Source organism: Quercus robur, chromosome 11, assembly GCF_932294415.1.
Source record: "Quercus robur chromosome 11, dhQueRobu3.1, whole genome shotgun sequence".
Lineage (NCBI taxonomy): Eukaryota > Viridiplantae > Streptophyta > Magnoliopsida > Fagales > Fagaceae > Quercus > Quercus robur.
Window position 1 is genome coordinate 46046706 of NC_065544.1, and position 25342 is coordinate 46072047.

At 34.2% G+C, this 25342-nt stretch overlaps 1 protein-coding gene across 1 annotated transcript; it reads left to right on the forward strand.

Annotated features, from left to right (window-relative positions):
• Positions 1-13903: 13903 nt before the first annotated feature.
• Positions 13904-15422, forward strand: LOC126707675 (bZIP transcription factor 44-like). Its single transcript, XM_050407501.1, has one exon. The coding sequence runs from the start codon at positions 14627-14629 to the stop codon at positions 15110-15112; it is 486 nt and encodes a 161-aa protein (XP_050263458.1). The 5' UTR covers positions 13904-14626; the 3' UTR covers positions 15113-15422.
• The last annotated feature ends 9920 nt before the right edge of the window (positions 15423-25342 follow it).

Here is a 25342-nt window from a genome sequence, read left to right on the forward strand (position 1 = left end):
GAAGATGACCAAAGAGCTGCAAAGTAGCAGAAGACTAGCCATCTTCCTCAGCGAGGCTAGGAGAGGTTTGACACTAAACCTCCTGAGCCTTAAGCTTGGTTGCCAACACCCATGCATGCTGGGGAGCCCCTACGAGATGATGCATCTATTAGGGATTTCAACGGTGGCATTGGGTGTCACAAAGCCTCGGCTATAGAGGAGGCTTTGTTACTCCCCAAGGACATGGCCGAAATAAAGAACGCAAGGAAAAATGAACTCATCCTTAATAATAAAAGATATTTGGGAATGGTATAGTGCTAACTCTCTTCTTTTTCCTTTTGTGATCATTACTCACTAATGTGTACTTTTTACTGACTATAGTGCTAATTTCTTCCTTTTAGGTCATCCAAAACACTTTTAAGCTGGATGAGATGCTTAATAACTACTACAGTCAGCTAGATGATGAAAGGAAGAAACGAGCGTCGGCTGTATAGACTTTGACAATTTCCGAGCAAGACTTGGTGGCTGTGAAGAAGAAAATACTTGCTGAGGAGCAAGCTCGCAAGAGCGCTGACTCGGCCTTGGAAGGCTTTTAAAAGCAAGCTGAGGACCAGGGAAAGCGCTTGCGTGAAGCAAATGCATAAGTAAAAGCTACCCGGGAGCAAGTTGCAGTCCTTAAGAAGCACTTGGAGGAAACCCAAAAGTTGAAGGAGCAAGCTGAAAAGTCCAGGGAGGAAGCTGAGAGGGCAAAAGCCGAGGCCAAATAGGCAACGAATGAGGCTGAACAGAAAGGCTATGAAATCGGTGTGGCTGAGACGGAGGAGACGCTAAGGGCAGAGGTGCCAATGGTGTGCCGCATCTACTGCGCCCAAACTTGGGATGAAGCCCTTAACCGAGCTGGGGTTGAGGCTTCATCCGAGTTAAGGAGGCTAGAGAACGTGTTCTACTCTGAAGCAATCCGCACCTCAGCTCCTCCATCCAGTCAAACTGAAGACACTCCCTCAACCATTAATCCTAATGAGGAGGTTTTGCCTTCAAGTCTTCCTCCTCTTGGCTAACCAGAACTAGCTAAAGAGAATAATGCCCCTCCAGAAGCCTCCTTGGACAAGACTGCAGCTGCTTCTGAGGCAGAGGTGGCCTCTCAGGGCTTTCAACAGGATTTGGCTTCCACAGTCATGCCAGTTAGGGGAGCTACTAAGGATAAAGAGGGAGTCACCACCTCGGAGGCAGATAAATCAGCCAACGAAGCTCCAAAGCTCCAAATTAAGTTGAAAAAATAGGACTTATTTTGTAATTTGATTAGGACTTTTGTAAGGATATTTATGTTTATTTGCTTATTGTTGTTGCCATTTTATCTTATTTTTGTACTTTTTCACTGTGTTATCTTAATTTGAATGGATTCATTTTGACTATCTTTCGTTTGCAAGAGAAAAAATAACTTATAAACATTAACAATTGGCGATTAAAAATGGATGATAAACATTAATACTATGAGGTCTCAGGGAGACGTTTTGGATACATACGTATTCTTTCTAATCAATCGAAACTTTAGGGAATGTTCAAAAGTTGGATAAAGTTAGGTCTACAGTACTTCAATTGTACATTAGATGATGTTCATAGGCTTCTGTTTAATACTTCAGTAGATGTTATAGGGCATTAACTTCCACTAAGTTTGTGGTCCGAGGACCTGACGTAACTTAGTTTCTGTTTAATACTTCAGTAAATATCAAAGGGTATTAATTTCCACTAAGTTTGTGGTCCGAGGACCTGACATAACTTAGTTTCTGTTTAATACTTCACAAGATGCCATAGGGTATTAATTTCCACTAAGTTTGTGATCCAAGGACCTGACATAACTTAGTTTCTGTTTAATACTTCAGTAAATATCATAGGGTATTAATTTCCACTAAGCTTGTGATCCGAGAACCTGACATAACTTAGTTTCTGTTTAATACTTCAGTAAATATCATAGGGTATTAATTTCCACTAAATTTGTGGTCCGAGGAACTGACATAACTTAGTTTCTGTTTAATACTTCAGTAAATATCATAGGGTATTAATTTCCACTAAATTTGTGGTCCAAGGAAATAACATAACTTAATTTCTGTTTAATACTTCACAAGATGCCATAGGGTATTAATTTCCACTAAATTTGTGGTCCAAGGACCTGACATAACTTAGTTTCTGTTTAATACTTCACAAGATGCCATAGGGTATTAATTTCCACTAAGTTTGTGGTCCGAGGACCTGACATAACTTAGTTTCTGTTTAATACTTCAATAGATGTCATTAGATGTGGAAACACAAGATGCATGATCAACATAAATTAAAAGAAAACCCAAACTCGATTACTTTCATTAATAATAATACCTCTTGAGATTATTTACATTTCAAGGATGGAGTACAGCTTTTTCATCTAGGTCTTCCAGATAATAGGCTCCTATTCCCGCTACTGAAGTAATCCGATAAGGCCCTTCCTAATTAGGCCCCAATTTTCCCTAAGCTGGATTCTTGGTGGTTCCCAGAACTTTCCTCAGCACCAAATCTCCTACGGCTAACAGTCTCAGCTTCATATTAATATCATAGCCTTGCTTGAGTTTATGCTGGTAGTAAGCCAATTGGACCATTGCATTCTCCCTTCGCTCTTCGATCAAGTCTAAACTTTTTTCCAACATCCCATCGTTACTGTCCGAGGAAAATGTACTAGTCCTTAACGTTGGGAATCCAGTTTCCAGAGGGATGACGACCTCGGCTCCATAGGTCATGGAAAAAGGAGTCTCTCCTATTGATCGTCGAGGCGTTGTTCGATAGATCCAAAGAAAATGTGGCAATTCCTTCACCCATTTTCCTTTTGCATCATCCAACCTCTTTTTAAGTCCATTGACTATTACTTTATTGACAGCTTCAGCTTGCCCATTCCCTTGAGGATAGGCCGGAGTGGAATATCTATTCTTTATACCTAAGTTTGAACAGTATTGCCTGAAGGCCTTACTATCAAATTGAAGGCCGTTATCCGAGACAAGAGTGCACGGAGTTCCAAATCGCGTGATAATATTCTTCCAAATAAACCTCTTAACATCTACGTCTTTGATGTTAGCCAAAGGTTCAGCTTCAACCCATTTAGTGAAATAATCTGTGCCGACTAGCAGATACTTTTTGTTTCCCAAGGCTTTAGGAAAATGGCCGACAATATCCAGTCCCCATTGAGCAAAAGGCCAAGGGCTGGACAGAAGGTTAAGAATTCCTCTAGGCTGGTGGATGTTTGGAGCGAACCTTTGACACTGGTCACATTTTCTAACATACTCCTACGCTTCCTTCTGCATATTTGGCCACCAATATCCTTGAGTAATGGCCCGATGTGATAGGGACCTTCCCCCTGTATGACTTCCACAAATGCCTTCATGTAGCTCCTCTAGAAGTGACTCTGACATCTCAGGATGTACACAAAGTAGGTACGGCCCAGAGAAGGACCGTTTGTATAACTTTTTGTCCTCAGATAACCAAAACCGAGGAGCTTTCCTCCGTATTTTCTTAGCTTCTATTTTCTCTTCGGGCAAGATGTCACTTTCGAAGAATTTCAATATGGGATCCATCCAGCTCGACGCTAGATTGACTTGATGAACCTGGCAAACGTCATTTTTTGGTGGGGTGGGGGTATACAAATCTTTGACGATTATCACTCGAGGAAAACTCCGTGTTGAAGAGGTGGCAAGGGTTGCCAGGGAGTCGACATGAGTATTTTCACCTCGGGAGATATGCGACAAGTCGAAAGATTCAAATTTCGTTTGCATACGCCTAACTTGAGTCAAATACCCCTGCATTCTTGGATCTCGGGCTTCCAGTTCTCCCTTCACTTGGCCGACTACCAATCTTGAATCCGAGAATAATTCTGCTACCTTTCCACCCATTTTCTGGACCATACTCATTCCCATCAATAAAGTTTCGTATTCTACTTCGTTGTTAGTAGCTGAGAATCCCAACCTCAAGGACTTCTCAATGATGATATCTTCAGGGGATATCAAAACTAGCCCCAATCTTGCCCCCCGTTGGTTTGTTGCTCCGTCCACATATACTCTCCAGGAAAGACCGCCATGTGTGGAGATCAGACCAACCAATTTTTCATCCATGTCATTTTGCTTCATGTTGGTTTCTTCTAGGCACTCGACGAACTCAGCTACCAGATCGGCAAGGACTTGGCCTTTCACAGAGGTGCGAGGCATATACTTGATGTCGAAAGCACCTAAGATTGTACCCCACTTAGCAATTCTCCTAGTGTAATCTGCACTTCTAAGTATGGACTTGAGAGGTAACTGAGTCAAGACAACCACAGTATGGGCTTGAAAGTAATGTGGAAGTTTGCGTGTTGCATGGACCACCGCCAAGATAGCCTTTTCCAATGATAAGTATCTCACCTCGGCTTCATGAAGGGACTTACTTACGTAATAAATTGGTCTTTGGACGCCGCTGTCCTCTCATATTAAGACAAAACTAACTACATAAGAGGAAACTGCTAGATAAGCAAACAGCACCTCATCCACCTCAGGACTAGACATGATAGGCGACTTGGACAGGTACTCCTTCAACTGCTGAAATGCCACAGCACACTCCTCGGTCCATTCAAATCCTTTCCACTTATGCAGTAGAAGGAAAAAAGGACAACACCTCTCGGCCGATTTGGAGATAAATTGGTTCAAAGCAGCAGTCATTCCAGTCAGTTTCTGCACCTCTTTTGGATTCCGAGGAGCTTGTAAATCGTTGATGGCCTTAATCTGATCTGGGTTCACTTCAATTCCTCTATGAGTCACCATGTATCCCAAGAACCTTCTGGAGTCTACACTAAAGGAACACTTTAAAGCATTCAGACGTAGTTTATGCTTTCTCAGTATTCCAAAGATGTTCATAAGATCTTCCACATGTTCGGACACCACTTTACTCTTCACTACCATATCATCGATATAGACTTCAATGCTTCTACCCAGTTGTGATTCGAACATTTTAGTCATCATCCATTGGTAGGTAGATCCTGCATTTTTCAAACCAAATGGCATCACTTTGTAATGATAGTTTCCAATAGGGGTGACAAAAACAGTCTTCTCTTGATCGTCCAATGCTAGCGGTATTTGGTGATATCCTTGGAAGGCATCCAAGAAACTCATCCTAGGATGACCAACGGTTGCATCCACCAACTGGTCTATCTTCGACATGGGAAATGGATCCTTAGGACAGGTCTTATTGAGGTCCGTGAAGTCCACGCACACACGCCACTTTCCTGTCTTATTCTTTACCACCACCATATTGGCCAACCATTGAGGATAAAAAATTTCTTTGATAGCCTCAGCTTGCTTGAGCTTGGCCACCTCACTTCTGACAGCTTTAGCATGCTTTTTTGATGGTCGCCGAGGTGGCTGTCTTTTGGGAATAACGGAAGGATTCACATTGAGTCGATGACAAATGAAATTCGAATCTACACCTGGGGCTTCATATGGGCTCCATGCGAACACATCTACATTTGCTCTGAGGAATTCCAGCAATCTCTCCCTCTCTTACAAAGGCAGTTTAGCCCTAACCTGGAAGAATCTTTCCGGATCATCAGCAACAATTACCCTCTCCAAATCTTCACACTTTACCTCGTCGGCTGGTCCATCTAAGGGTAATGCTGGGTGTTTTAATTGCTATAATCCATTATTGGTGGTAGCCGAGGTCATTGCCTCTGGCCGATGTTGTATAGCCGCTACCAGGCATTGCCGAGTTGCAACCTGGCTTCCTACTATCTCCAATACTTGGCCCCCAGATGGGTACTTCACTTTCTGATGTAGAGTAGATGAGACTGCTCCCAGGGTATGAAGCCAAGGTCTGCCCATAATAGCCGTGTATGGAGAGAAAACATCTACAACAATGAAGTTCACATCCACCACATCCATATTGGTTTGCACAGGTAGTCTGACCTGTCCTTTTGGAACGACCATTCTTCCCTCAAAGCTCACCAGAGGGGAACTGTAGGCTGCTAAGTCCTCAGGTTTCAAATCTAACCTCTTATACAAATCTGGGTACATTATATCGACAGCGCTACCTTGATCAATTATAACCCTTTTTACATCGTACCCACCAATTTTTAGTGTGACTACTAGAGCATCATCATGGGGCTGTATGGTTCCAACCTTATCCTCATCCGAAAAGCCCAAAATCAGGGTGACGTCCACCCTGGCTCTCTTTGATGCTTGGCAATGATCATCGGTCGGAGGTCGGAACACCGACAGTACCCTGGAAGGACAAGATCTAGTCCTCCCTGGGGCGGCAAAGATAACGTTTATTGTGCCAAGGGGGAGTTTTGAAGAAGCGTCCCCACACATCTCTGAGCCTGCCTGGCCTCCCCTACCACTGGAATGATGCAAGAGTTGCTTCAATTTCCCCTCTCGGACCAGCTGCTCCAAATGGTCCCATAAATTCCTGCAATCTTCCGTCGTGTGTCCATGATCCTGATGATAGTGGCAATATAGGTTCGGGTTGCGTCTCTTAGGCTCTCCTGCCATCTTGTTTGGCCATTTAAAAAGGGGCTCATTCTTTATCTTCTCCAATACCTGTTGTACTGGCTCCTGAAACACTGCATTAACCACCTGGGTGTCAGCAGAACCTGATTGCCCAACGAAGTCTTTCCGAGGTCGGTTACTATTATAACGGTCCGACCTGATATCCCTCCTTTCCTGAGGGATTACCTTAGCCTTTCCTTTTCCCTGAAGTTGGTCTTCTTCTACTCTTCTGTACTTATCAATCCTATCCATCAATTGGTGTACACTGGTAACAGGTTTACCAGTTAAAGATTTCCTTAAATCATGCTCGGCTGGAAGGCCAGCCTTGAAAGTACTTATGGCCACATCATCATGCTCTCCCTTTATTTCATTAAACATTTCCCAGTATCTATCTGAATAAGTTTTGAGAGTCTTGCCCTCTCGCATGGACATAGACAGCAAGGATCCCAAAGGCCGAGGAGCCCTACTACAAGTGATAAATCGAGTGCCAAAAGCCCAGGTAAGCTTTTTGAAGGACTCAATAGAGTTGGCCCTTAAACCGTTAAACCATCTCATCGTCACTGGACCCAAACTTGATGGAAAGATCTTGCACATCAGGGCCTCATCCCTGGAGTAGATAGCCATCTTTTGGCTAAATTGGCTAACGTGTTCTACTGGATCTAACCGACCATCATACAGGGTGAATGTAGGCTGGTGGAATCACCGAGGAAGAATCGCATCTCCTATATTCCTTGTGAAGGGTGATTTAGAGACTTGGCTTAACGCTTTGTTCATGGTGTTGTTCCCCAAGCCCTTGCTAGGCGGGTTTTTGTACCTATGTCGATGGCTGTGCTCCTCTTCATAGGAGAAAGTCTCACTAGGCGGAGTTCTGGATCTCCGTCTATAACTAGCTCCATCCGTCTCCTCGGATGATGGTTCGGAGTAAGGTGGGGAACATTCCCGCCGGGCATGGCGCAACTCTCTTTTCAACTCGTCAATCTCACGTTGCAGGTTCCTGTCATTTTTTGCATGGGAAACATGACTCTTCCCACGAGAGCGACTTTTGGTGGTATGAGTTGTGCGCACACTCCCCTCACGGCCTTCTCTCCGTCCGGGACTCCGGTGCGAATTACTATGCTGGGAGCCTCTTGACTCTGCTTGGTGTAAGTTGGCATCTACCTGATGTGGTCCTGTTGCGTAGTGATGTGGACCTGCTTCCTCCATCATGAACGTTGAACCAGATTCCTTTTAATCTAAATCAAGCTCTTCCCACAGACGGCGCCAATTGTAAGGACTCGATTTGTAACGATCCCCAAACTCGTATTGGGTTCGAACACTAAAGGCCCAAACAATAAATTTGTAGAGCGTGGATATAAAAGAACTAGATTAACCTCAAAAGAAAAACGATTAAACTTAACGTTTCTTAGATGGATTAACACAAATATTACAATCAATTTCTCCTTTAATCAAGCTAAGTTCTTATTTCATAAGGTTTTCCTCTAAGCGTCACTTGTTTAGAAGTTCCGATATTTTTTTCTCAATGCATTCTTCCATGTTATATACTGCCCTCTTGGTGTTATCTTCACCACACATGTGTAGGTTGGGTTCGGGGAATCCCTTCCTGTCCCATCCAACACCTTTTGGAACCTCTAACCAGCAGCTGTAAGGCTGCTTCATCACTGTTCAAGCATCACCTCCACATTAATGCGGTCAGAGAGTTGGTTGAGAGACAATTAATGCGGAGGCAGTAGTTGTTCAAGATATTTGTTTACCTTTTCTTTCTTACCCTTGGTCCCATGTCCCACCTTTAGTGGTAATGTAGCTCTGAAGTGTATTTGTAACAATATGGCGTTCAGGTCGTCCTCGGACACATATTGCCGAGAAGGATTTTGTCCTCGGACGAATACTGAACTCACCTCACGTGATATCTACTCTTCTTTTTATTTGGTTACCCTTATAACCTGATATGGGCTTCCTCGGACAGTTTTATGTCCTCGGATGGGCCACAGGCCCAGTTAACACAGTTTTAATAATTATTGATTAACCGGCCCCCACATATATATATCAAGACATGGGAATAGATCTAAATTTCCATTAGAAGTTTTTTAAAACTTCAATTTGGGTTTTGAAACTGAAATTTAGAGATCTTATAATAAAATGTAAAGGTTAATCATTATCTATCATTTAAAAAAAAAAAAAAATCATTCTCATATCCTTGAAAAATGTCAACTTTTAATATAAAATAATAATATTTTTAAGGAATTTGGCTTAGCTCTTGTTTAACTCCTTACATTACTATATAATAAAAGTTGGGTCTTAAAAGCCATGATAACGCTAAGCGATTATTTTCTTTATGCAATCAATAAGTGACTGCACTTTAATTAATTATTTGCCTAGCTTATCTTAAATGAATCTCTATAATAAAATATCAAGTTATTTATTAATTGTTTAGATAGTTTATTTAAGTAAAACTCTATTATCTAACTTTCAAGAAATTTAAAATTATACTCCAACTAAAATTTTATTACCAAAAATCTCAAGAAATTTGAGATAAACTGTAATACTTATTTTTAATTATTTTGATAATTTATTATAATTTCATGTTCCAAACATAATGAAACTTGCATATTACATATTGTGTTTGTACCAAATGACTCTATACATGTATATATTACATATAAAAATTTAATGTATTATTAATTATTAAAATAATATATTAAGATAATTTGATAATATTAATAAAATAGTTTCCTTCTTTTAAATGCAATTTTTAATTAATTACTAGTTTACTACTAGTTATCTTCTATTTTGAGATATAAGACAAATAACATGTAATGAATCTAGAGGTTAATTGAGTTCTCAAATGTTGACTAAGAGTGTTGTAACTCAATGTTATAGTTCATTCATTCTTATTAGGAAAATAATGATTCAAATCGTTCGTTTTTTATTACACGAACTATCAAATTATTAAAGCATATATATGTGAAAAAATTACACTAACCTCTTCTAAGGTTTTCTGAGATAAATGAAAAAAGCAATGACAAACAAGAATTGTCAAGCTGAAAAACTATATGTGGTAAAGAAATCATCGGGCAGTTCATGCATTCTGCTACAAATTCTTGGCACGTTAGCTACCTTACATCATTTCCATCACCTAATTAATAGAGATGTGGTTGGTATTTTTGGAGCCATGTTTTCAATACCAGAATATATAGTGCCTATAATTAGAAGAAGAAGGAATCTTATTCAAACTATTGCCACAATTTTAGTTCTGCTACACAAAGATACAGGATGATTATTATGTTGAAATCAAACACAACACTTTTGTGATTTTAAAATCTGGTTAGTTTCTTTGGTCTTTGATTCTCATATTTTCTGAATTTTTTTTTTTTATATTTGGGTTTTGAAACTGAAATTTTGAGATTTTATAATAAAATGTAAAGGTTAATCATTATCTATCATTTTTTTTAATAAATCATTCTCATAGCTTTGAAAAATGTCAACTTTTAATATATAATAATAATGTTTTTAAGGAATTTGGCTTAACTCTTATTTAACTCCTTACATCATATCATATACTATGTAATAAAAGTTGGGTCTTAAAAGCCGTAATAACGCTAAGTGATTATTTTCTTTATGTGATCGATAAGTGACTACACTTTAATTAATTATTTGCCTAGCTTATCTTAAATGAATCTCTATAATAAAATATCAAGTTATTTATTAATTACTTAGATATTTTATTTAAGCAAAACTCTATTATCTAACTTTCAAGAAATTTAAAATTATAATCCAACTAAAATTCTATTACCAAATATCTCAAGAAATTTGAGATAAATTGTAATACTTATTTTTAATTATTTTGATAATTTATTATAATTTAATGTTCCAACATAGTGAAACTTGCACACTACATGTTATGTTTGTACCAAATGACTATACATGTATATATTACATATAAAAATTTAATGTATTATTAATTGTAGGGATAAAGGCCCAGGATAATATGTTGGGCCTTGGGCTTTTGTCTGAGGACGCTGAATGGTCCGAGGAGGGGCAAATAGTCATTTAGGGTTCCAATTTAAAGTCTCATGAGTAAGGAACGAATGAAAGGTAATCCGATGAGAAATTACTTCTTGGATGTGGCATGCGCAACTCAAATATGTATTCCAGCAAGTAGAATAACCCTCTAAGAAGCTGAAATGATAGAAACATGCTTCATGAACATAGAAGAAGGCAGGATGCCCAAAAATATCTAGGGGAAAGCTGTTGTCACTGCATTAAATGCATGACAACTACTTTTCTGATTGCATTTATGTGGAGAAGACCTCTGAACAATGTTACCTTAGCTACCACAGCTCACAGAAAACCAAAGAGGGTGTTTGATGGGACAGGTACTTAAGTGGAGGCTCAGATGATCAACAAGTGTAGAATCAAGATGTTCCAGAGGGAGCTATATAATGTGAGAGACCCTCTCTGAGAAAGGGAGGGAAAAAAGGAGAAAGAAGACTGTAGCAACCTAAATTGTCTTTGTATTCAATTGTGATCAATATATATACAAGTGTGATCTCCTCGAATTGAAAGTCTATTAATATCAGAATCTCTTATTTAGTGTTTGATTATCATTTAATTTAGTACTAGCCATTATTCAACTCATTAGAGCCTAGTTTTTCGACCCACTCTCTATAAATTTATTGTATTGGGCTCATTAGGCCAATATGCCATATGTTTTGGGCTTGGACTGTAAATCAAGACCCTACATTAATTATTAAAATAATATATTATGATAATTTGATAATATTAATAAAATAGTTTCCTTCTTTTACATGCAATTTTTAATTAATTACTAGTTTACTACTAGTTATCTTCTATTTTGAGATCTAAGACAAATGACATGTAATAAATCTAGAGGTTAATTGAGTTCTCAAACGTTGACTAAGAGCATTGTAACTCAATGGGACAAAATTGGTTTTTGCCATTTTCGGGCAAAATAAATAGCATTCTACCCCCTTTCCCAAACTAATTAGGGAAATGCCCATCTTTTGAAAATCGACTTTCTCAAAATCAAATTAAGTCCTGTAGTGACCTTTTTAAGGACTTATAGTGGTGTTTTTTAACTCAAGTTCCATGAAATCGAGTTATAGGTAAAAAAATTGCATGTAATTCAACTTCACGGAAATCGAGTTACAAAACGTCACTATAGGTCATTAAAACGTCACTATAGGCTCCTTAAAACATCGCTATAGGGTTCCATAATTTTTTTTTTTTTTAAACTCGATTTTAAGAAAGTCAAGTTTCAAAAAAGGGGCATTTCCCTAATTAGTTTAGGAAAAAGGGTAGAATGCTATTTATTTTGCCCGAAAAGGGCAGAGGTCAATTTTGTCCTAACTCAATGTCATAGATCATTTATTCTTATTAGGAAAATAATGATTCAAATTGTTCGTCTTTTATTATACGAACTATCAAATTATTAAAGCATATATATATATATATGTGAAAAAATTACACTAACCTCTTCTAAGGTTTTCCGTGATAAATGAAGAAATGACAAAAAAGAATTGCCAAGCCGAAAAACTATATGTGGTAAAGAAATCATAGGACTAAAGTTCATGCATTCTGCAACAAATTCTTGGCACGTTAGCTACACTACATTTCTATCACCTAATTAATAGAGATGTGGTTGGCATTTTTTGGAGCCATGTTTTCAATACCAGAATATACAGTACCTATAATTAGAAGAAGAAGGAATCTTATTCAAACTATTGCCACAATTTTAGTTCTGCTACACAAAGATACAGGATGAATATTATGTTGAAATCAAACACAACACTTTTGTGATTTCAAAATCTGGTTAGTTTCTTTGGTCTTTGATTCTCATATTTTCTGAAAATTTTATTTATTTGTTTTTCCATTGAGAGAGAGAGAGAGAGAGAGAGAGAGAGAGAGAGAGTTAGGTGAACTCTAATTGTCATTTTATTTGAAGTGGACGGTGTGAATTTTGTGTCAAATATGCCTGAAAGGTGGCACAATCTTAACCTACAGATCTCTTATCTTGCAAAGTGTCCTTTTTTCTAGTTAAAAATAGGCAAAATTTTAGAGGATTCGAAACCAAAATAGAATTTAATAATACAGTGCCATTTTATAGAGGGATTCAGAGACACTTTCAACATAAAGACAATTTTTTTTATTATTAAATTTTCTATATTTTTCAATGTAGGTGAAATCCCTTCAAAGCCTATTCAATGAGTTATTAAGAGTTAAGACACCTGTTAAAAAAAGTTTTTTTCTTAAATAAATTTTTATTATGTGTATAATCAACCATGTTAATTATCAAAAAAAAAAAATGTTAGGGACATTTTTTTTAATTTATTAAGGTAGTAAGTTCTTTTTATTTTTTTATTTTTTTGATAAATTATTAAGATAGTAAATTGTGATTGTAGCAACATCATTTTAACATGGACACACAATTAACACTATGGTTGCGTTAGACATTGGCTTAAAAAGCTAGATTTTTTTACTATTTAACTTATTTTTGCTACTATTTATGGGTCATATTACAATTTTTGATACTATTTATAAGTCTCACTATACTATTTTAGTTATCTTTTAGTTTTATTTATAGTATTTCTAATAAAAAAAATTTAGTTTCAACTAAATAAACTCCTATTTCCAAACAGACTCTATACTTATTATATACTAATCATAAAAGTTGCATTAATATGTCGAGGTATGAGGTATCCATTCTTTCATTGTCTACTTATCAATAATTATGAAATATATATCTCTCAATATATTGTTCGTGTAATATTCCTTTCGTGTGTGTTAGCTCATCACAGTCACTTCTATTATACACTAACAATTAGTAAAAAATTACAAAAAAAAAAAAATTGTATTTCTTACCACTTTGACAAAATAGAATTGTCAATGAACTTTGCCTCGATTAATTTAATATCTTCTTTCCTTGCAAGCGCTAAATGGATGATGATGTATTGGATTTAAAACTCATTAGATACGCGTGTAACTTGCTAATTATTAGTTATACAAAAATACTTCTACTTACCACAGAAAGTCAAAAACAAAAGCAATACACTTCTTCCTGTGGGTTTCCTCTGTTTTTTCTCTTTCTCCTCTAATCTTTATCTTATTGGTTTTACTTTCACAGGTTGCCTAGGCAGTATCAATAATGAAATTTAACCACCAATGAAGTAATCTTATATCGTTGGTTCACAGCTGGATATCTGGACAGTTGTGGAGTCTTCTCTTCCCAACCTCACATGTCCCATCAACTTTTTCAACTACTTTTTTTCAGAGGAGATTCCAGTGTCCTTTTTCTCCTTTATTTCTCATTTTCTCATTTTTACACTTCCTCTTTTTTTTTAATTGAAAATTAATTTATTTCATCAACTTGTTAGTCCATTTTGTTCTATAAATTCCACCCCCAATACTCTTACAGACCTCTTCCTCTTTGCTTTCTTCTCCTTGTCTTTCTTTAGCATCGCTCTTGCGCATATCCTGGTCTATTTCTCAAATCTCTGAAGAAGCTCTGTCTATCTTCCACTTTTTGAGATTGTGATTTTCTTAGTCCAAGATCAAGTACTTATTCTCAAGTTGGTTTTTTTTTGGGTTCAAAATCCACAACTCATCTTTGATCAAAAACCTGTTGATTTCTTTTACTGATCCTTTTGTTCCTCAAAAATCTCAGAAAAAATTTCAACTTTTTCATGCTGGGTAGGAGTTTTTGAGTCTATTGCAAAAACCCAAGTTCCAATTTTTATCAAATATTATTGGTTCTTAAACAAGATTATCTTCATGCTCAACTTGTTGTTCTTGATGTTTGAGATTCATGTCTCCAATTCTCAGTGAGATTCTCCTTTCTGGGTGTATGATAAATTCCACATTCAGGCGCAGGACACACTTAGTTCAATCCTTCTCAGTCGTGTTCCTTTACTGGTTGTACTACGTTTCATGATCTTTGCCAATCTCTGATAAATTAGGGTATATTATTATTATTATTATTATATTAGCTATATTACTATTATCTGCTATCTTAGTGTAATTTAGTATCTGGGTCCTGGTAAGTAATCTCTCTCTTAGACTACTCTTATTGTGAAAAAAGCTACAAACTTTGCTGTGGTTTCAACATGGCTTCCTCCAGTGGAACATCTTCAGGGTCATCTCAGCTTCAAAACTCAGGTTCTGAGGAAGACTTGCAAGCTTTGATGGATCAGAGGAAGAGGAAGAGAATGATATCAAATAGAGAATCAGCAAGGCGATCTCGAATGAGGAAGCAAAAGCATTTGGATGATCTGGTGGCTCAGGTGGCTCAGCTCAGGAAAGAGAACCAGCAGATCATTCAAAGTGTGACTAACACCACGCAGCATTACATGAATATTGAGACTGAAAACTCAATACTGAGAGCTCAAGCCAGTGAGCTTAGCCACAGACTACAGGCTCTGAATGATATTATCAATTTCCTGAATGCAAACACTGGTGTTTTTGGAGCTGCTGGTGTTGGGGACTCGAGCACCTTCAGTACTGAGCCTATTGATAGCTTTATGAACCCAATGAGTTTGTCATACTTGAACCAGCCTATTATGGCTACTTCAGACATTTTCAATCCGTACTAGTCTCAATGGGCTTCTTGGTTGTAAAATAGAGCAAAAGAGAGGGATTTTATGTTAGTTTTATTTAGTGCTTAAGCCTATTTGGTAAGAAATATCACTATGTGGGGGTGTGGTTAAGGAATAAACACTAGATTAATGTGTTAGTGCAGCTTGAAGCTATTATGGCCTTTTAGTACTTGGTCTGTAAATGGTGGCTGTTATTGTTGTGTTATTGTACTTGGGTTGTTCTTTTCTCTTTTTTTAAGTTGAGATTGTAGTAGTTGGTTGCTGTAAGCTTTATTTTATAATAATAGTGTGCAAGTTTTTGTCATAATCTGCTCAACTTTTGTGAATGCGTAAATACTCTTATCAATTTTTATTTTTCTTTTCCTTTTGTTTGACTAACTCCGTACAAATTAATAGGGGAAATTAAAAATTGTCTTTTTGTATATGTTGACAATTTGTACACAACAATGTGTGGTTCTCAAAAATATGAAAGTCTTCTTGCCAGCTAATTATGTATTATTCATTTTGCCTTGTTTTATCTTGTGGTTTGACAAAGTTAATGGAGAACTAAATACTACAATTTAAGCAGTGATCATGTTCTTAATGGAATCCTGGGCTGTCTTTAATTTAGTCCACTTCTCCTTAATTAACATCAATTAATTATCAGATTGACTCCTTAATCAGCATCAATGTCATCATGTGCAACATTCACAACCTCATGGAGTTATTAAGTATGTGTTAGTAAAGTGTTAATGTCATCTCTTTGTGGTGCAATATGGTTATTGTTCGAATTACAGCTTATTCTTGCCCACTATCTGACCCTCTATTTATCATTACAATAGATAAATAATAAATCACAATGTGAGATGGTCAATTCCACCTTATTTTCACTCATCATCTATCCATCTATCTATCATTAAAATAGATAAATAATAAATCACAATGATACGCAAAGGATTGGAAATTAGAGATATTCTAGAGCTTTTAGAGTTAGAGCATTTGCATAGAGAGTCATGTGCACAAGATTACACAAAAATAGCCACACATCTGGTTGTACATCACTATTCAAAAAATTCTAAAAGTCACAGTTCTCTTCTAAATACACATGAGAGTTGCAACTTTTGTAAATCTTTTGTCTTCTTTTTTATTTACCCGCTCTGCTCTCTAGCACCCTCTCTTCTCTAGCCCTCTCTTTTTATCATTTTATCTAGGAGTCAATTTTCTCTCAAAATAAAGTTGAACAAATACCATCATCTGCACCATTTACTAACATTGATTTGGAATTTATTTTATATTATTGATGATTGGTAAAATCAAATTCATTCATTTTACTATAAATTGATAGGATTTTAAGAATTCCGTGTTGTAGTTACTTAGAAATTCTAAATGATCTTAATCCATAGATGGATAATTGATTTTTTTTTTCTCTCTCTCTATGTTTTTTTTGGAGAAAAAAGTTAAGTAAACTTTATTAATTTAAATCTTTTTGAAATACAGTCTCCAAATTAGGTGGTAGCTCTTTTACTCAAACATCTAAACCTATAGATAACCGCTCTTCTAGCAAGGGCATGTGCTAAACAATTGCCCTCCCTTTAAATATGTCCAAATTTACTTGCCAGTTCTTTTCTCTCTCTACGTCACAAACTCGCATAACACATTTGCAAAATTACAAGTGAAGTTCTAAAAGCCATTGTATGACCTAGGTTCACATTATACTTTGAAGTTTGAATAGTTATTATTAATATTAACACTTCATAACTTTGTAATTAGTAATTCTTAAACAAATAAATCACCACTAGGTTGCATTGTATTGTTTTTTTTATATTTTTTCACAATATAGTTATTGATTAACAACTAACTTATCTCTAAACAATTTTTTTTTTTTTTTTTACTTTTAAATTTAAACCTAGAAAATAAATTTATAGACATTAAATTAAAATATTCGATTGACATAATATTTTTGGTATAATAGAACGTGTGAATTAGTTATGATATTGTAAAATACTTTTTTAGTAAAAAAATATTGAAATAATATGATATTTCAAAAAAGATGCGTGTAACTTGTATATATGGGATGGTTTTGTAACTTTAGTTTTACAGATCGAGTCTCATGGAAAGAAGGATAATTTTATTGAGTCGTTCATTTTTTTTTTTCCTTTAAATCAAATCTGAAAAGAAAAATCAATAATGAGATCAGTCAAAGTCAAAATGACTCTCTTAAATGCAAAAAAAAAAAAAAAAATAATAATAATAATAATAATAATAATAAATTATTTTTGGCACAAGGTAAGATGCAAAGAATTGGAGTAAATAAATCTAGAAGGCTGCGCTATTAATCATGGTGCTCACAAATAAAATTCTATTTAAAATAGGGAGAAGTCAAGTTAATCCAGGCTTTGTTTGGCATGTGGTTTGCAATTCTACTTGGGAACTGCCCATAGTTTTCTTTGTGGTTAAAGTTATCTATTTTATAGATAGAAATGAAAGCTTGATTAGAAATCTATAATTTAATTTAGCTTTTAGCTTTTTTTATTTTTATTTTATTTTTATTTTTTTTATTCTTCTTCGATCTTTCTTAATTAATAAATAGTTTCACAATTTTATTAAGAATGTTGTTAATTATGTAACTTGAATAGAAAAAAAATCTTAATATAATTGAGTCAACTCTGGCTCAAGATGTATTATTTTAATCTTCGTCTTAATAAAGTTACGCATTTTTTATAATAAAATAAATAATTTCACAATTTTTGGCTTTCCTGTCCTTCTCCATTTGTCTCTTTCTCTCTACATCAAACCAGTTCAATTGCCTCATGCAATTAATTATTTCCTTATTTACTTCCTCTTTCATTATTTTTTTTTCCCAACTATTAAACTTTTGGTTTTTCCGATTAATGGTAATTAATTGATGCTTTTTTTTTTTGGCTCCCCCCCCCCCCCCCCCCATCTTCATTCTCCTCCATTCTAATCTCCTTCCCTCCATCAAATCAAATCAATTCTTCTTGTATTTCTTCCCTTTTTGTTTCAACTCTTTCTCATTCCTTGCCCAAAAACACATATTTTTAGATTTGCATATGTTATCTCTTTATTCCTTTATAACCTCAGTATTTACCTGCTCTTTCATTATTTCATTTCAACTCTTTCTCATTTTTTTCTCATGTTCCATTTTTTTTTCTCATGTTCCATTTGAAACAAGTGAATTGGATTATTGTTACGTCATCATTTGTTAAATATAAATTGAGTGTTTTCTTTGCATATGTTATCCCTCTATTCCTTTATAACCTCATTGCTTACGTGCTCTTTCATTATTACATTTCAACTCTTTCTGGTTTCTTCTCGTGTTCCATTTGAAATAAGTGAACTGGATTTTGTTACGTCGTCATTAGTTAAATATAAATTGAGTGTTGTCATTTTGGTAATTATTGATGACATAGCAAAATTTAATCCATTTATTTCAAAGTAGATATAAATTATTTTAGAAACTAATGTTGGAATAATCCAAATAACTTTAGAGAATCTCAATCCTGTAATTAAACATTAAGACAACTAAAAATGAATAGAGAAGGGGAGATAGAGATGAAGAGCAAGAAATTAAAATAAAATAAAATAATTTCTAGTTAATGTGTGCTCTTATGACATTTGTTAATGAATCATTTTAAGAATGTTTTAATGTCACTTTCATGATAAATATAAAAAATTGTCGAAAAATCAATTACATTTTTACATTTGAATAAATTTAAAAAAAAAAAGGACAAAATTAGTTACAAAATTAGTTATAATTTTAAGTTACAACCTTATTCAATAAAATAAATATTACTACATATTTTGAAAATTTAACCGTTAAACTGCATGTTCTTTAAACTCTTAATAAACATGTCAAATTTTGTGTCGATCAGGTGTTATTTACTATATGATTTATAAGGTTATATTTTATACATAATTTTAAACTACAAAAACTTGCAATTTAAACAATTTATTGAAGAGATAACTATTGATCTTTAATTTCTAGAAATTTTACAAATATAGAGAATATAAGAAGAATATGCAATCTAATGATAGATTTATTAAAATTCATTTTCAATCAATAAAAAAATATTGAATAAAGTTATAACCTAAAACTACAATCAATTTTGCAATTTCACTTTATCCTAAAAATATTTGATGAACTGACAAATCTTTTTAAGCTATCAAAGATTACACAGTTAAAAAGTATTAGTAGTAACTAAAATGTCAGATCTAGGCCTCGTTGGTTTCTACAAAAAGAGTTGAAATGGGAGAGAGATCATGTTGTTAAGGAACAAGTCACACGTGCAGGGAACAATAGTTTCAGTGCGAGTACTCAAATTCACATGATTCGGTTCAAAAAAAAAATTAAAAAAAATTACTGATTGTTTATTTGAGTTTGTCAGATCTACCTGTACTATTATCAGACATAAATACTTTACTATAATTGGAGAGTGCGGCTGTGTCCAAATACTTTGGATGTCTAATTTTAGAACAAGCAAAAAAATTATTATAAAAAAAAAGTTCAAAAAATAATCACAATAATATGTTTACGTTTATTAAGTTGTAGTGATTTTTACTGTGTTAAGAAAAAAAATACAAAAATAATAACGGTACAATCTTTTCATTTTACCTTAATTCTGAAATATATATATAGAGAAGTGTTCATAATATTTTTATAACAAATCATAAGTAGTTAGTTGTTAATGATTCAAATTTGAACTTACCATTAAGATTACTTTTTTGTCACAACTGGTAACAACATGTCACTTAAGATTTGTTGTGAAAATATTGTGAACATAATATTTTTCTTATATATATATATATATCTTTTAAATATCTCATAAAATATCACATTTAAAACTGTCACTCTTCCAAATCGGGTCAGGTATTACAAACTGAATCAAACACAAAACAAGACTTTGTATAGCCCAAGATCAAGTATCTTTGATTTACTTTTTGTTACATGACATTTAGAGAAGTGGTTTAGTTAATTGGTGTCTTAGGAAATTCGTAAAATGCTAAATTTTATGATATAGTCGATTGGTTTTATTTTTTTATAAGAAGTTGACCCACTTTTAGTAAAAGGACATATGATTATTAATTTTGCTACTTTTCAAAAAAGATGGGATTCATTTGAAGCGTTCTTAACTAATGCACATAGACACTTGTTAACAAAAGCCTCACACAAAGGCTAAAATGTTCCACTAACACAAATTTACAAGAAAATTATTTGATGGAAGTTAAAAAAAAGAAGTAAAGAAACAGACTTGACTCAACCAGTCCATTTATGTTTCGATTAGTACATATTTACATAGTGAGTTGAGTTGTTTGGATGTGTTTGCCACTATTGCCGATCTTTACTACAGATGGATTACTTGCTAAATAGCATAAATTTGACAACCAGCCAAGTCCCTCCACTAAAAAAATCAATACTGACTCATACCAACGATTGGTAGAGATTGAGTTGGAGGATATTGGTAGATTTTTCTTTCTTCCTTAAAAACTTTTTGCGGTTGGTTTGAATTTAATTGTTGAAATTCAGAATAGTAGCTACTATTCTACAAGTGCCAAAGTTATCTTACACATCAATTACATGTAAAAGTAATCACATTTTCTGTGTGTGTGTTTTAACTTTTAATGGCTTTAATAGTTTCATCAGTTGAGCAAGAAAGTTTCATTGTAATTGTTCTTTCAAGAACACAAGTAGACAGGTGCTATTTGGCATGCGGTTAGAAAGTAGAAAACACATTGGATATCCAACAGGCCAACAAGCATATGCCATCATATTTACAGAAAAAAAAAATAAGCGTAGGGATATCATATGCCCTATTTCAAATCCATTCCAACTAATGTCTAAAGTTGTGATTGGTGTATAATCGAAATAGCATCTATAGTGGGTCAATATGTGACGTTTCTCCTATTATTTGTTGATAACTTAACAGGATGTGAACTAAAGTATGTCGTAAGAAAGTTTAGAGAATTGAATTTATGTGTAAGTGATAGTCCAACGCTTAAAATCATTATTGCTTTAATAAATTATAACAAATGACGTGATCCTAAGAGAACGGCTGTAGATTTTTTGTTATAAAAATGAAGTGGTAGGTGTAAAGGCTATAAGTTAAATCTTCTAGGTCATGATTGCCTAAGAAGATATAGACAAATAAGCAAATAATTGATGCAAGTAAACAGAAAATAACAGTAAATCAAATAGCAAAGCAACGAAGAATAAACATTTCCGAGTAGTTAGTGGGTAAAGGAGAAACAAGGAATTCGACAGTTAAATTTAATCACCACTATTTTGTATTATTTTGTTTTGTTTTTTTTGTTTTGCTTTTTTTGTTGAATAAAAAAAAGGGATCTCCGGTATTTATTTATTTTTCTTGGTAATATCACTTGAATTCAACATTAAAATTGTCAAATTCACATTTTGTTTTGTTTATTGTATTTTTTTAAAATCTCAATCATGCGTAAGGGAAGGTGACTTTGGCACTTTTAGGGCGTCTTCTCGAAGACAGGATTAAGAGTAAGAAATAGGAATCTCATGTAAATCTCATGGAAGAATTGTATAAATAGTGAAAGAATTCTTTGTACTTTTGAATAAAGACATAATTAAAAATTCATATAAAATGGCTTCAATTCAAATCAGTTTATTTTTTATTGTGATAAATTACCTACCAATTGTCCCAAAAATTTAAAAAGTAAGGAGAATATGAAATTAATTATTTTTAACTAATTAACCAGTTTTAATTAACTAGTATTTTAATAGCACCCCTCACTGGCATGCCTAAACTCCCTCATAATGAGGGCCTAACATATGGAAGTCTTTAATATTTTAAAGGGAGATACTATGTTCATAATATTTTAACGATATTTTTACAATAAATTACAGTTTTTTTTTTTTTTTTTTTTTTTGAGAATCCATCTTCAACATATTAAAAAAGAAATCAGCCAAAGTCGGCTAAAAGTACATCAGAAACTAGTGGTGGAACATCCTCCATTCACACTAAAAAACCATCAATAGTTTTTGCAAATTTGGCTAAAGAATGAGCAACTGAGTTCCCCGACCTCCGGATATGAGAAAAGGAAATGCAATTACAGTAAAATAAAAATTGCTTAACGGAAGAAATCAAATGGCCAAAAGAAGAGAAAGAGTCCTCTTTTTTCCTTAAGGCTGAAATAACCACCTCGGAGTCTCCCTCGACAATAAAAGAGGGTAGATTGAGGTCCATAGCAAGGGTGATAGCTCGAATAGCTGCAAGTGCTTCAACTTCGTCAGATGATGATGGCAGCTTGACCTTTTCTGCCAAGGAAGCGAGTACCTTTCCATGAGAATCATGTACAACAACTCCCAACCCAGCTTCCTCTGTATCTTTGAAGAGCGCATTGTCAAAGTTGATTTTGATGAGCAATGGAGGAGGAGGTTCCCATTTAGGTTGAGACCGTTGAGGAGGGAGAGACTGCAACGTTGCTGCTGGTTGTGCCTCTTTAAACTCGTGGAGCATCTGAAGGGACGACCTGGGCTAACAGAAAGGATTTGTTGCTGGTGCGAAGCTGGTTACAGCGAGACCAAATTGTCCATGTGATCGACGCAAACAGCTCAGGATTTCTGTCTTGTTCCAACACGAACCTGGCAAGCTCGAAAAGGTTTGAAAATTTTTTAGACCTGCAAAACAACCAAATCAAGTCAGTCTCCCAGATTGCCGAGAGTGCAGAACAGTTGATTAGTTGTTATTAGTTCTAATTTGAACCTACTGCTGAAATTATTTTTCAACTCCACTAATAACAACTTGTAACAACTTGCCATATAAAATTTGTTGTGAAAATATTGTGAACATATTATTTCTCTATTTTTAAATAGAATGTAGATTAGAAATAGGATACTAAGATGTATTACAAAGTACCCAAAAAAAAAAAAAAAACTTAAACGGTTAGTCTTAGAGAAATGATGTAATTTATCAACAGACCATTATTTTAATACATTGTATTATACTCTTAACATGATTATATACAGAGGGTAAAAGTGGCAAAACGTGAATGAACATATACAGCACCCAACTAGTGAACAAGAAAAAATATATATGGAGGAGGATGAAACTGTTTCCATTTCTAATTAGAAATCCATAAAAGCACCCAACAGGTGAAAAAAGATCAATGAACATGTAGCACTTTATGTGTGAAGAGAAAGCAAATTGAAACGGCAAGTGGGCTCCAAACTTGATTTTTTGTTGAGAGAGAGAGAGAGAGAGAGAGAGAGGGTGTAGCTTTCTTTAGATTCCAATACCAATTGCACTTCTCTTCTCAAATAAAGAAAATAAAAAGAAAGATAAAGATAAAGAAAAAAGCTTTTCTTTTAAAAAGAGAAATTAAAACCATTAAAATAAAGGGTCGTATTGTCACGCACACTGTTATGTGCCCATTTTTTGAGCTGAAATCGTAAGTATTTTTTTATTTTTTTTTATAATATATTGCTAACATCGCAGTTCGAATTATTTCCCTCCCTTCTAAAAAAATTCTTCAAGCACTATGTGTATGAAGAAGTGTTAATTAGACTACAAAAGTTCTTTGCGATTTCAAAAGTTAAACTGAAATGTGAATTGAACACAATTTTAAAATTAAAATTATGTTTTCATGCTTATGATTTCAGCCTAGAAAATGTGTGTAATAAGGTGTGTGTAACCGTATTTATCTTAAGCATTTTTTTTCTTTCAATGACCCATTTTTCTTCCATAAAAATACAAAACATTGCAAGGAGACGAGGGCTGTCATGAATATGATATGGTCAAAATCTAAATCATGGTTCCGTAAGCACTTTTGCAACTAATATACTTTCCTTAAATCTCTTTTTCTAAGTGAACCATGTTAATGTAAGGTAGTCAATAATCACAAAGGACAAAGCAAATTAGCACGCCTATTGAAATGGCCAAATTATTCTTGTACTCGTCAGCTGTGTCCAATATATAAATAATAATAGTTTGGGCTTTGCTGGGAAACATGTGGTGGGCACTAAGTATTATAATAAAATAAAATCAGATCAAAATTATATGATCAATTAACTTATATGAGATTAAACCAAAAAATAATAATAACTATACCTTGTGACTTGTGTGCCAACTGCCAAGGTACATATACAAATTCCAGCTATATGACCACAGCACACAGTCAAACAAAGAAGTGATTTGAATACACATATTGATTAATTAAGTTACAAATACTATAGATTTAACTATATTAGTTTTGCACATCGAGGTGTCATCTTATAAATACAAAATAAAAAACTATTTATTATATCATTGACATGACACTAATAATATACGTTGTCATATTGTTCACAAATTTATTTATTTATTGTAAAATTGCTAATAAATTTAATATATAAGTAACTTAATTTTGAGTGCGTATTTGATTATCACTTTTTATTTTTTTGCTTAAACCATCATGACAGTGATGCATGATGTAAAAAAAAAAAAAAAAAAAGGCAAACAGTCTGACTATATATATTATATCTAAAGTAGTTAGAAAGTACACTGTCATTATTCTCTTGGTGTTGTTTAGGGCTAGGAGATTTTTGAGTGGGAATAGATCCTTGTCATAATTGTATTTTTCATTACAAAAAATTGTAAAAAAATCAAAACTTTTTTTTTTGGGGTTCGAAAAGGTTAAAGAAAGCTTGCAATTATGAATAATGGACCCATGATAGGAATTGGTGGGTTGGCAACTTGGCATGTATGTTTTGAAGTTAACAGGAGATCGTATAAAGATTATTTAGAGACCAATTAATATTAAATTATTGGAAAAGAGCCAGAAATCATAATCAATTGCTTGGATTTACTTAGAAATGTCCCTTGGCAGATCTACAATTTATTTATTTTACTACTTATAGAATACATTATATTAGTGGCTACATTTGAAGTAGCTTCAATTTTTTATTTATTTATTTTTTGTGGTTTTGTGCTAAATATTCCTTCTTTCTAGATTAACTAAAAGTTTAAATGAAGAAACATTGGACAAACATTTTTTTTATTTTAAAAAAAGGGTCAAGTGTCTTTTATGATGATATAGATTATTTGATGAGAGCAAGTACAATGCAATGCATGAGTGTTATATATATAAGGAGATGGTTCCAGAAAAGCTCAGTGAGACTGTGACAAACAAAGCTCTTTTTTATTTTATTTTATTTTATTTTATTTTCTGATGAGAATAAAAATAGTGAAGTGACAAACAAAACTGACCATCACCATTATTACA